Here is a 13,210-nt window from a genome sequence, read left to right as displayed (position 1 = left end):
GTTAAAGTAACCCTACCCAACCCTGGTCATACCTTACTGCAATTTTATAAATCAGTTCTGATGGATTACTCAATAAGTTGTTCTGAGATGGAAAATAAATGAAAGAAATATAAAAAAATGGTGATTTATTCCTTTATAAACCTATGTGGGCTCTTATCATATGCTTACTGCTGTGTACATCTGTGTCACAGTCCCCCGTGTCCTTCCCTGACTATGTGGGCCCTTTTTTTTTTTTTTTTTGTGGATGTGTTTCCAAGCAAGGAACACAAGAGACGGGAATCAAAAAGAAATGCCACCGCAGCCGTGGGTGGCTAGTCGCTGAAAAGGAAATCATTTTCAAGGATTTGGGTGAAGCCAAACATAAGCCCGCTGCCAAGCAAGCAGGTCTTGCAGCAGCAATCTCCCTTCAAATGTTGAAGCTTAAAGGTTCACGAATGTGAGGGGAATTCATTCCTACCAAGCTCTTATGTATGCATTTTTAAGTTTATTGTAATACTTATTAGATGTTAAAAAATATCAGAATGTTACTACCAATGTTCCTTGTAATTTTCCACGGGTCTGAGCGTTCACACAAAGTCGGTGAGCAACGCTTGAAACAACAGTGAGCAACCATAATCCCAAGTGTGGCAAGATAATTAATTTTAGAATGTCCAAAACCTGACATCAAGTTACATTTTGCTGAGTTTCCGGCAATGCAAAATTATTTTTCTCTTTTGAATGAATTGACACATGTACTATTGTAAAGGTTGTACAGCCTACAAAACGTCATTTGTTTTTATAACAATTCTTTCACAAGATTTCCATTTCTTTTTTTTTCCTGGTATCTTTTGTCGCGTAATACAAACATTTTTGGGGGCTTATTTAGTCGGTTGCACGATACACAACTGTAGTTAATCATATTTTTTAGTGGAAGTACAATGTTGGCAACAAGATTCACTTGATATAATTGGAAATTATTAGAATGCGACACAAACTTTTTCTTCTTTTTTCCGTGTTTTTTTTCTACTTTTTAAAAATTCCTTTATAAAAATATCATTGTGTTTATTTTTTCCGAGCTGTTACTTTTTGCCTACGTTTCTTTCTTTACTTTGTTTCTGGCTTTTTTCTAAATTTTTCCTTCTTTTTTCTCTTCCTTTTGTTTCCTTTTTTCTCAGCTTTTCACTACTTTTTCATTTTGGTATTTTCCTCTTTTTTGTTCTATTCCCCCCTTCTTTTAAGTTATTTTGTGCATAGTTTTACATAATATTTGGTCATGTTGGGATTAAAGACGCAAAAACAACGAGAAGAGCCGTTTAGGACCCGAAAGAGCCGGTTCCTTTAAGTGAGCCGAGCCGAAGAAGCCGGTTCTCTACTAACTTTACTCAACTTCGTTTTACTTCGACTCGACTTCAAAATACTGCATTTAGGACACAACCTCAAGGGAACCCGTGTATTTTTACCTTCATGCACTGTAACTTTGACTTAAGTCGCTTCTTAATTAGTAATTTTGAGCCCTCATTTTTGTGCGCTGGCTAGATTTTCTTGTGCGCCTAGAATGTGCGAGCAGTGCGCAATTGCGCACACGCGCAGCTTAGAGGGAACACTGGTTACTACTACTAAATACAAGATTTTTTACCCAACAATATGCACACCTCGGTACATCGTGCTTCGCTTATTATAGAATAGAATAGAATAGAATATACTTTTATTGTCATTGTTACAAAATAGTTAAATATAGTGTGACAACGAAATTGGATTTCTCTGCTTCGCGTATTTTCATATCATTTCACATAGTAGTCTGCATTCTGATTGGCTAAAAAAGAAGAAGACACTTTCTATAGCTAACAAAATGGACCCACAGATGGTGTAACTGGTGGATTGTGGTTTGTACGTGACAACCTGAGTGGTGTAAGAGTATTTAGGGGCCAATTCGTTTTTTGAATGAAACAAGTGGCAAAATAACACTTACACGCTGTGTAGCAGCGGCTGACAATTTCATCTATTACACGTTAGAGTACTCGTTTATGTCTAAAGTGATTGTATTCCGGGAACACTTTCCTTTTTAACACATTAGTGCTAACACTGCCTGCGCTCTGTTATCACTCGGCCTTATGTATTTTTTAAATTACTCAATGCCCACGTAACTGAAACTGCAGCTTTTAGTATGGTGCGCCTAATGGTTGTGTCATTGTGTTGTGGGGAAATCATACACACCTAAAATTGTATCCAAAAACTCATGATCTGCTTAGAAATTTTGAAGTAAACAATAAATGTAATGGTATTCGATCAAGTTTGCTTCAAATAGTCCAATATAAGTTCACTTATTTAAAAATATCATGGCTTTGCCGGGAATTCTACTTGGGTGAGGTTGTTGGGGCTGTAATTTGTTGAAAAAAAAACACCACGGGGCCACTAGGGAGTGCCAAAGAGCCGTATGGCTGCATGCAGCTCCAGAGCCGCTTATTCACAAAACAGATTTTTATTGTTATTGTTGTTAGTTGTTATTCAATATGAGATCCTTGACACGAAGCCTAGCTGAAGACACTCCCAGAGTGTATATATTGTATATATAAGGTGTATATTCTCACAAAAATCAGTTCAGCCGTTTCAGAGCCTATATGCCACGTACGAATACACTTGCACTCACAAAAGCACGCACACTCACCCGCACATGCGAAACAGGCTTTATACAGCGGTTCGGATTTAGATTAGATACAATGAGATTATATTCATGGGAAACTATAAATCTAAATGGGTTCACGGAGACAATTACTTTGGTATTTCATCTTAACGACAATGAAGACAATTTTGAATCTTGAATGTTCATAAGATAATTAACATCACTGGAGTATGTAGAGCTTTCCAAATGCCTATAGGGAAGTGCATTAGGAAGCACAATGACTACCTCAAACTATGTCATCACCATTTCCGTATAAACCTCAAGTCAAATGGTCTTTATTGCATTTACAAACGTTGAGGCTTCCTTAATTAAATAGACATTTAATATGATGTGGGACTAACAAGCCAATGGAGAGTTAGAACGTAATAATATTCTTTTTTTGGAGGCTGTTATGAGAATAGATGTCAAAATAATATAAGTTCTGACACTGCTTGCTGTAGGGACATGTGCCAATTTCATGAAAGAAAAAAAACATTGCTGATGGCTGATTAATTGAACTCTTTCAGTTACAGTTGTTCAACATCTCTTCCTTTACAAAGTGCGAAACAAAACGTTTCCATTATTCATCCCCAAAATGGAAACGAGGCTACAAATGTTGACGTTCTAAGAATGAAGTCACGACGGGACTATATACTCCCCCAGTGTTCGATTTGCAAAAGCTAAAATCACAGCACGTATTTATTATTTATGTTTGCCAACTGCCTTGCAGCTGTAATTGGGACGTATACTCATATTTGTGGCAGTCCTCAAGACAAACATTTCTATTCTGGGTACAGTAAGCCTCCTTTTTCCGTGGGGTTCCAAAAACGATTGTAGTCAAGATTACATATTTTATTGAATATATATATATATGTATAAAATTATGTCACGGTTGCCATGGCGCCCAATTGGCCCCTCCCATGTGGCGCCAGCTGGAGCTTGTTGAGAGATTAGCTCCCTGTCAGTATTGAAACTCTGTCCTGTCAGTCCCCTTTTGTCGGTCTGTCTGCGAATCTCTGTTTTTACACGGCAAGACCTTTTTCGCCTGTCCCGTTTTTTGTCTGTCTGTCTCCCACTACGTCTGCTCTCCCGTTCTGTATTATTGTCCGTTTTTATTTATCTTGACCACGTCTACTCTCCTCTCCTGGCTTTCGACTCGTTGCTGATCTTGACCACGTTTTTTACTCTCCTGTCCGGCTACTGACCTGTTTTTTTCCGCTCCCGACACCACCATTGCTCGCCACGGAAGTGCCACTTCTACGTTCAGAGCGACCTGCTCCCTGCGACCAGCGATCACCGGATCGTGTGTGCAATCCTTTCTCTTCTTTCCAATAAAACTGAGAGAAACGTTGGGGGCATTAGGGGTTCAGTGTCTTACCCAAGAGTGGGTCCCGTTTCCGTTCTGGTCCTGACAAATTTTGGTTTGAGATGATTGATAGGAGAAGAATCCAAAGGTATTTTGGGGACAGTTCTCCTGGAGGCCTTAGTCTCCAACCAATCATCAATATTTAAAGAGAAATACAAAAACATGAAAATACAAATTCACCATACAGATTAAAGAAAAATCAATGAACTCAATCGGTTTCGCAAAGAATGATAAAACAAAAAACACATTTGTATAGTCTGAGTTAGTTCCCAACTGTTTTTAACGAAAATAATCAACTTTACAATACTACTGCCCACATGAATACATTGAAACACATACAGAACCATACTAAAACCATACCATGTATGAGTACTCTTTTTAACCTTAGGGCGACTTTAGCTAATTCCAGAACACATCCATCCATTCATCCATTATCTGCACGGCTTATCCTCAGTCGGGTCGCGGGGGTGCTGGAGCCCATCCTAGTCATCTTCAGGCAGTGGGCAGGCGACACCCTGAACTGGTTGCCAACCAATTTCTGGGCACACAGAGACAGACAACTCACTCGCTGATTCACACTTCGGGACAATTTGGACTGGCCAGTTAACCTGAAATGCATGTTTTTGGAATTGGGGGCAAACCGGAGTGCCCGGAGGAAACCCACGCAAGCACGGGGAGAACATGCAAACTCCACACAGGAAGGTTCGATCTCATGACCCCAAAACTGCCGCAAACGCGTTGGCCACTGCACTGCCGTGCTGCCCATTGCAGAACACAAAGACGATAGATATCGTAGTTTACGTTCATCAATTTGATAGATAGATAGATAGATAGATAGATAGATAGATAGATAGATAGATAGATAGATACTTTATTCATCCCCGCAGGGAAATTCACATTTCTAGCAGCATCCCTGCGCTGAGAACAATACAATAATAAGCAAAAAGAATACAATATACAAATACCCAATGTGACGAGCTAATACCCACTGAAGCGTGTTATATAGAGTATCTAGATAGTGCTACACAGAATACACATTGCAATAAAATTCGGTAATATGCAATGTAGGGGGTGTGGTTTAATGTGGGCCTTTACTCCGCCGCGTGGAGTTAAAGAGCCTCATGGCATGAGGAGGAAAAGATCTCTTCAGTCTGTCCGTGGTACAAGACTGTGACAGCAGTCTGTCGCTGAAGCTGCTCTTCTGTCTGGATATAGTGCTGTGTAGTGGATGTGATGAATGATTGTTTTACATATGTATATGAATTAGACTGCAATACTATTGACGCAACAGCAGACACAGGCAGAAAAGGAATGCAGAACACAATGCACAATGAAAAATTTATTTTAGGTTGTCAAGCTGTTTTAGGTAACAGTACAACTTAGAACGGAATCTTATTGACGCAGCGGTAGACACATGCAGAAAAGAGTTGGGGCGACTCTAGCTAATGGGATACCAGAACACAAAGCACGATAGAAATCATAAATTAGGTTTGTCAAGTTGTTTTGCATATCTGTACAACCTAGACCGTGACATCATTGACACAGAGACAGAATGCAGAACACAGTGTAGCGGTCTGGCTAAAAGTAAAACGCGATACAGCGAGGAACTACCGTACTGCCGTTCACTGAAAAACTGGGTCGCTAAAAACTAGTGCTAACGGTTTCTCATTTGCTTCACTCTGACAGAGACGAGATGAAGTCCCTCCAGGCTGCCTTGCAGAAGCAGCTGGACGAGGCCAACGAGAGAGACAAGAAGCAGCAGGCAACGGTAAGACGGACCGTCAACATCCGACCTGTCCTGTCACCTGTCACTACGGCCCCTTGGTGGTGACCCGAGCTTATTAGCCGGGAGCGCTCTCCGTCAGTTCCTTCACTCATTGCTTGACACTCTCTGAAAACGGCAAGAGAAAGTGGGCTGTCCTCTTCATTCTATCCCCGATTACAGATTAATAAGAGCGAGCAAGGGGAGCACAATGGCCGGGTTGTTAGTGTGCTTGCTCTCAGCAATAGGGATTCTGTCAACTCGGACATCTGTGTGTAGTTTGATGATTTCACTCGCCTTTCTCCCAAACTTAAGTTAAGCCCATTATGATTGATTGATTGACATTTTTGTTCATCAACTACTACAAGTCAAGTCAAGTCAGGTTTATTTGTATAGCCCTTAATCACAAAGAGTCTCAAAGGGCTGCACAGACCACAGATTATTGCAAACCACAGACTAATATGATACCATCACCTGATCCAAAACCTACATGAGGACAAGGAAACACTCAAAAACATGTCAAGTCATGTTTATTTTTGATGCCCTTATCACAGTCTCAAAAGGCTGCACAGACCACAGATTCCTGCAAACCAATGACTATTATTACACCATCCCCTGATCTAAAACTTACTTGAGGGCAAGGAAAAACTCAAAAACCCCAACATGAGGAAAACGAAGAAACCTTGAGAAGGAACCGCACATAAGGTAATACCCCCTCCTGGATGACCAGGCTGCAATGGATGTTGCAATAACAAATAATACACAGATAGTGTCAACATAGAATATAGGTTATTCATATGCTATAGCACAGGTGTCAAACAGGCGGCCCGCGGGCCAAATCAGGCCCGCTAAGGGATTGATTCCGGCCCGCGAGACCACACTCAGAGAAGCTGCAGGTTGAAATAAGACAACTTGATGTTGCCAAAGCTAGGTGTCTCTCTCAACAACACTGTACTTGTATTTATCTCTCTCTCTCTCTCTCTATCTCTGTCTCTCTCTCTCTTCCACACCTTTTCTCCCACTCTCTGTCTCTTTCACTCTCTGTGTCTTTTAACCTCTTTTGCTCCAACTTCCTTTTTTCCTTTTCTCTCTTTTCTCTTTCTCTCTTCATACCTTTCATGCTTTCTTTTCTCTTTTCTCTCCTTCTGTCTTTTATTTCTCTTTGGATTTCTTTCTTCCTCTGTCTTTTCCCCCACTCTCACGACTTTTTATCTTTTGTTTCTTACGCTCTCTCCCTCTCTCTTTTTCTTTCTTTTTCTCTCCTCCCTCTTTCTCTTATTTACTTATCTCTTTTTCTTTCTCTGTAATCTACTAGTCTGGCCCCCGACAGAATTTTTGTTCTATCGTGTGGCCCCTGAGTTAAAATGAGTTTGACACCCCTGTGCTATAGAATAGAAGTGTGTTTTAAGCCTAGATTTAAACAGATTACTACAAGATTATAATAATTCATCCAAAAATTATGATAAACGATTGAGGAAACAAAGAAAAAAAGGGTTGATGGGGAAAAAAACAGAGCTTGGTCCCATCCCCTTTACAGCATTTGGCGCATACCCAAACAAAAGTAATTAGTTACAGTTACTAGATACTCCATTTATTAAGTTATTCATTTACCCACCAAATAAACAGTTCACGGATCGCTTACAACCTTAAGGCGAAACTCTGGACAGCTTTCTCTATTGCTGATGGTTCCTGGCCTGTATTTGAGTTGTGGCAGAGTTCTTTTGCAGTCTTCTTCCATTCTTTCCCCTCAAACTGTGCCCAGGAGAATAATCTTGACCTGGTCTGTGTCACGAAACGGGTCGGGAAGCAGGAAGTTGGGACTCATTTGCGTAGACGATCTGTCACTTTAATTAAGAAAGAAAAATTGTCCAACAGGGCAGCACAGCGGCGCAGTGGTTAGCGCTTGTGCGTCACAGTTCATGTCATGGGAACCTGTCGTGGGTTCGAATCCAGCTCCAGACTTCCTGTGTGGAGTTTGTATGTTCTCCCCTTGCTTGCGTGGGTTTCCTCCGGGCACTCCCACGTTCCAAAATCATGCATTTCAGGTGAATTGGCCGGTCCAAATTGTCCCTAGGTGTGTGCCCTGCGATTGGTTGGCCCCATATGCTGTCTACCATTCACTACAGGTGACACACAATCAAATATGTGCTTAAAGACCACCTACAAGTTTTCAGTATTGCATTCAATAGTTGCGAATTCAGGTTGGGGAGGTGTTGCAAGAAGATAGATAGATAGATAGATAGATAGATAGATAGATAGATAGATAGATAGATAGATAGATAGATAGATAGATAGATAGATAGATAGATAGATAGATAGATAGATAGGTAGGTACTTTATTCATCCCCGTGGGGAAATTCATACTTCCAGCAGTATCCTTGTGTTGAAAAATAAACTAATAAAGAAAGCAGGCGGTGTTGTATCCAGTGTCACACGATTGTCCCATCAATTTGTCCCCATAGATTAACAGGATGGCCTCGGGGTGCTGTGTTTGTAGTTTAGCAACAGCGGAGTTGATGACGTCACACGCTAGACCAAAAGTTCGACATCTCTGCAGCAGATGGAAATCCTTGTGTTTACATGCCCAGGGTTACACCACCTCGTGTTCACGTAGATAGCGAGTCCACCTCCTCTCCGCTTCCCGCAGGCTTTTGTGTCTCTGTCTGCCCTAACAGCGCTGAAGCCGGGTAGCTCCACGTTAGCGTCCGGGATGCTAGACGTGAGCCACGTTTCCGTAAAACACAGCAATGTCTAAGATGTCTAAAAATTCCAAAACATGGTCCTGGGGAAAGCCTACATTTAGGTTTTCGAACGAGAAAATCTGAGGATTTGAAGAATTCTCAATCAAAAAGCTAACTGCGGCAGTGGCTCAGGAGGTAGAGCGCTCGTCTTGGGATCAAGAGATCGCAGTTCGAATCCCGGCTCCTCCGTGTTACATGTCGAAGTGTCCTTGGGTAAGACACTGAACCCCTATTGCCCCCAATAAGCAGGTTTGCGCCTTACATGGCTGCACGGCCGCTATTGGGAAATGTGAAGCACATTGTAAAGTGCTTTGGGAAGTTTTCATTGACTTGAGTCTTTCATTTCATTTCATAAAGGAAGAATATAAAAATAACAGCAATTGTTGTAATATTAGATCGAATCAAATAATAGTAGCAAATATTACAGTTATCTGATTCGTATCTCTGCTCCCGAGCAAAAAGAAAACACAAATGGTTCTCGGCCGTAAAAGTCACTGTAATGGATTAGGTATAAAACAAGTACTTCCGAAGGGAACGCTTTACTACTGACAAGCTGTTGTGGCCCGAAGCTGACGGAGACGTCTATTTTTTTTCAAGGTGTATCGAAAACTAATGAGACTATTGTGTGTATTGTAAGTCACGGTGTTTAGAATGTGTTTTGCAACAATATGGCTGACGGATTGAAACATTCTCCTGCTGTAAGCTAATCATCGACGATACCCAATCGAGTTTCATGCATGGCAAAACGCTGCAGGGATTTTCCGTTTCTACCCATAAAAATATGCTTACTTTTTATGCTTGGTCAGGGGGTGATAATGGACGCTATGAATCGGCAATAAAGAAAAAACTAAACACCTGCGTGGTAGCCCACACTGTAGATTAGGTTGATAAACAACACTGAGTTCTGCAATTCTCCCAGTTTTCGGCTACCGTAAATTCCGGACTATAGAGCGCACCTGAGTATAAGCCGAACCCACCACATTTTAAGAGGAAAACCGATTTTGTACTTACACAAGCCGCACCTGTATATAAGCCGCATGCGCCCACATTAAAAAAAAACGTAACACAAACACAAAATTAACCCAGACCCGACTTTAAGTCCCGCGATTGAAACTTAATGTCCTTCATTAAAGTACACAGTCCAAAAATCACAGCCGGCGAAATGAACGGAAAATGATACCGGTACTTAAGGTTTGATGCAGACCTGCAGAGTCCGGGTCCCGTTGAAAGTAATCCAAGGAAAAAAGTGTATATTTCCAATATCCACTATTTTCTGCCGCGTCCACAAACAGGTCTCACCTTTACTCCACTTACGTCAGCCCCGCGTTTGTTCCGCCCCTTCTTTTTCATTCGCCCGTGCAAAACATATCAGAATAAGTCTCTAAAATACATACATTACAAAAATATACAGTTGCAAATACATATTATACATGGTTACACATATTTACAAAGAAAGACGGTACACCGAGAGAGTTTTCAAAGCTTTAATAATAATAATATAACTTTCATCCCAAACGGTGCCTGTGACAGGGCAGTTAATGGTAGCAACACGCTAGCAACACGCTCGCAACACAGTAAACGGGTCTGTTAAAAAAACATACCGTACTTGTAAAAATCACAGTAAACCGTCCTCATCTTCCTCATGTGCTGCGTCATGTGCCTTTCTTTTTGCATTTTGCATGATGAGGGTATGTTTATGCTAATTGAATTAATGCACAAGCCAAGAAGTTGCAGTCTTCCTCGACGCATATATTCCACCGGTGTAAATCTTACCTTTTTACTCGAGCGCCACTGGCGGCCGTTAGAAAAATTACATAACTTGGCCGCATCACTGAAAAAGCTGCAGGGTTGAATGTTTGGGAAAAAAGTAGCGGCTTATAGTCTGGAATTTACGGTAATTGCGTTGACTATTTTATTTCTTGGGAATTTTTTCCTCAAGAAATCTAATGTGTGAGTTATTTAACACCTTCTAATTTTGAAAATGACTCCATTTACCAAATTAAAATTACATAATATGTCAGAACCAGAACAGAAACAGGACCCACTCGCGTAAAGTTTTATTGGTTAAAAAAGGGAAAGGACCGCACACACGATCTGGTGATCGCTGGTCGTGGGAAGCAGGTCGCTCTGAACGCGGAAGTGGGACTTCCGTGGCAAGCGACGGCGCCGTCGGGAACGGAAAAAAACGGGTCAGTAGCAGGGATAGAAGAGCAAAAATGTGGTCGGGATCGGAAACAAGTCGAAAGCCAGGAGAGGAGAGTAGACGTGGTCGAGATCAAAAACGGATCGTTATTAGGGACGGGGGAACAGATGTGGTCGAGATCAAAACAGGTCGTAGTTTGGGACGGGAGAGCAGACTCGGTCAGGTTTAAAACAGATGCGCGGGAGACAAACAGGAGCAAAAAATGGGACAAGCAAAAAAGGGCTTGCTGTGTAAAAACAGAGATTCGCAGACGGACCGACAGAAGGGGACTGACAGGACAGAGTTTGGATACTGTCAGGGAGCCAATCCGTCAACAAGCTGCAGCTGGCGCCACACGGGTGGGCCCAATTGGGCGGCATGGCAACCGTAACATAGTAAGGGCAGCACGACGGTTGAGTGGTTAAGTCTGCTGCCATAAAGGCCTGGCAAAAATCAAGGAGGTTGTCCATAGGTTCTGGACTTAAGGCAGTGAATGCCTCAAAAGGATTAGTAACAAAATAATGACAACAAATATTTTGTTACGATTATGCTCAATCGTGAAATTACTCTTGAGCCCCTAAAATGTGGCATGTTTGGGGAAAAATATACAATTCCTTCATTCACTTTGATTCTCGTTACGATTATTTCGTGTAAGGCCAATGCAGACGTATGTAGACCCCGAGTTGTGAAAATGGTGTCAGTCCAAATAGTTTTGTCCCTAACTGTAATCCATTTTTGATATTCATATTCAATGTTTTAATTGCCTTCATCTTTGTTTCTTACGGTCCCACCGATTACTTAATTGTTTTGGGTTCCTGTCATCTTGTACAAAACCGCAGCTCACGGAGCAAACAAGTTGATTATTTCTGCGGTCGGCTAGCATGCCACTTATAAATAATCATAGTTGAAGTCAGTGCCGCACGGTTTACGGAAAAAAAATAAGGAATCAATGAATGAAGTTTAGTTACAGTTCCTTGTTTCTTCATTTTAAAAGTAACCATCCGGATTACTGACACCAAAAGTAGCTGGTTACTCTGAAAAAACTATATAGGTACAAATTACTGTATACACTCGCATATAAGCCGACCTCCTTAAACTGCTATTGATGAAGATAAGACCAATTTGTTGAATCGTCTCATACGTGTTCAAAGAATGCAGGAATCAAATGACGTAAGAGGGAGTTCTTTTTTATTGATACACAATTTCAACAAGAAACTCAGCGAATCACAGATATGCGTGGGTCTTTATAGTTTCAACATAGCACGTGTACCCGGTTTGGCCCCGCCCCCTTTCACGCTACACCCTTTCACAAGTACATGCCCAGGGTTCCGTCCTTATTTTGAAGTGTTTTTAGGTTTATGCCAGTTTATGTCACCTTGCCCTTTGCCGTTACCTGTTGTCCTCCCTTAAAGAGGATTGTTTATACTAATTTTTCCGCCGAGACCTTCCCGGGATGTAAGCAACATTTCTCCCAACTGTAAGCAAGTCTTTCCACATTTCTTTCTAAATGTATGCAAATCTATTCTACAAATGCAAGTTTATTTTCTACAACACTATAAGGAGACACGTAATAAAAAAAATAGAAGACAATGTGTATACCAACCTGAGTAAATCCTTACTATCCCTTGGCTTGTGCAATCTTGAGAGCTTGCAAACACACATTTATTCGAGACACTCCATATCCATTTTACCTCTAGAAAGTCACTGTAACGGTTGCCATGGCGCCCAATTGGCCCCGCCCATGTGTCACTTCCCCGTTCGGAGTGCAATCCGAGTATCAGAGCGGCCTGCTTCCCTCGTCCAGCAATCACCCGATCGTGGGCGCAACCCTTTCTCTTTCTTTTAATAAAACACAACGCAAGTGGGTCCTGTCTCCGTTCTGGTCTTGATAGTGCACGCAAATGAGTTTTTGGGGCGGTTGTTGGGGGGGTTGAGTGTTCGGGGGCATGGATTTTTTCATTAGTCGGGATTTTACTGTCTTGTTGTCTGCTAAATGTTATTATTCAGCACTTTGAGTGGCAATTTTTTGCCTGAAAAGTGCTTTACAAATACATTTGATTTTTAGAAAATGTTTTACCTGTTATTCAATTCTGAAATATATATTGTAATCTGAAAAACATAAATGATGACTGTAGAATGTGTGTGTTTTCAGGTTAAACTTATTAAAACCGAGATGGAAAAGAAAACCAAAATCATCAAAGACTTGCAGCAAGAGGTGAGTCATTGCTGTATCATTCAGTTTGTTTGGACAACCGTAATTGCTATTTTCATTCGTACGATTCTTCCATTTTCACTGATCTGACGTATGCTGCATTCAATTTGAGTAGTGGATTTTTTTTCTTGATTTCGGTCGCAACTTGTCATTAGTGTGCAATGGTGGGTCCTCAAGTCAGACCAGTTGAGAACCACCCGTCTATATCAGTGGTTCTTGGAGCAGTGTGCTGTGAGACCTTTTCGAGTCTGCCACCGAAAATTGCCCAAAGTTCAGTGTATTTGCTTTCTTATACCGATCAGCAGAGTA

At 41.3% G+C, this 13,210-nt stretch overlaps 1 protein-coding gene across 2 annotated transcripts in view; it reads left to right on the top strand.

Annotated features, from left to right (window-relative positions):
• luzp2 (leucine zipper protein 2) overlaps window positions 1-13,210 on the top strand; it is a 317,514-nt gene that overhangs the window by 170,467 nt on the left and 133,837 nt on the right. For both annotated transcript variants that reach the window (XM_088333594.1, XM_088333593.1), the window contains exons 4-5: window positions 5,691-5,772; window positions 12,842-12,904. In XM_088333594.1, coding sequence (XP_088189720.1) covers window positions 5,691-5,772; window positions 12,842-12,904 — 145 coding nt within the window. The remainder of the gene's footprint in view (window positions 1-5,690; window positions 5,773-12,841; window positions 12,905-13,210) is intronic.

The sequence above is a fragment of the Urocampus carinirostris genome, chromosome 4 (genome assembly GCF_059441175.1).
Source record: "Urocampus carinirostris isolate Australia breed hairy pipefish chromosome 4, RoL_Ucar_1.0, whole genome shotgun sequence".
Taxonomy (NCBI): domain Eukaryota; kingdom Metazoa; phylum Chordata; class Actinopteri; order Syngnathiformes; family Syngnathidae; genus Urocampus; species Urocampus carinirostris.
The sequence above is the reverse complement of the archived record's forward strand: the minus strand, read 5'-3'. Positions and strand labels throughout refer to the sequence as shown.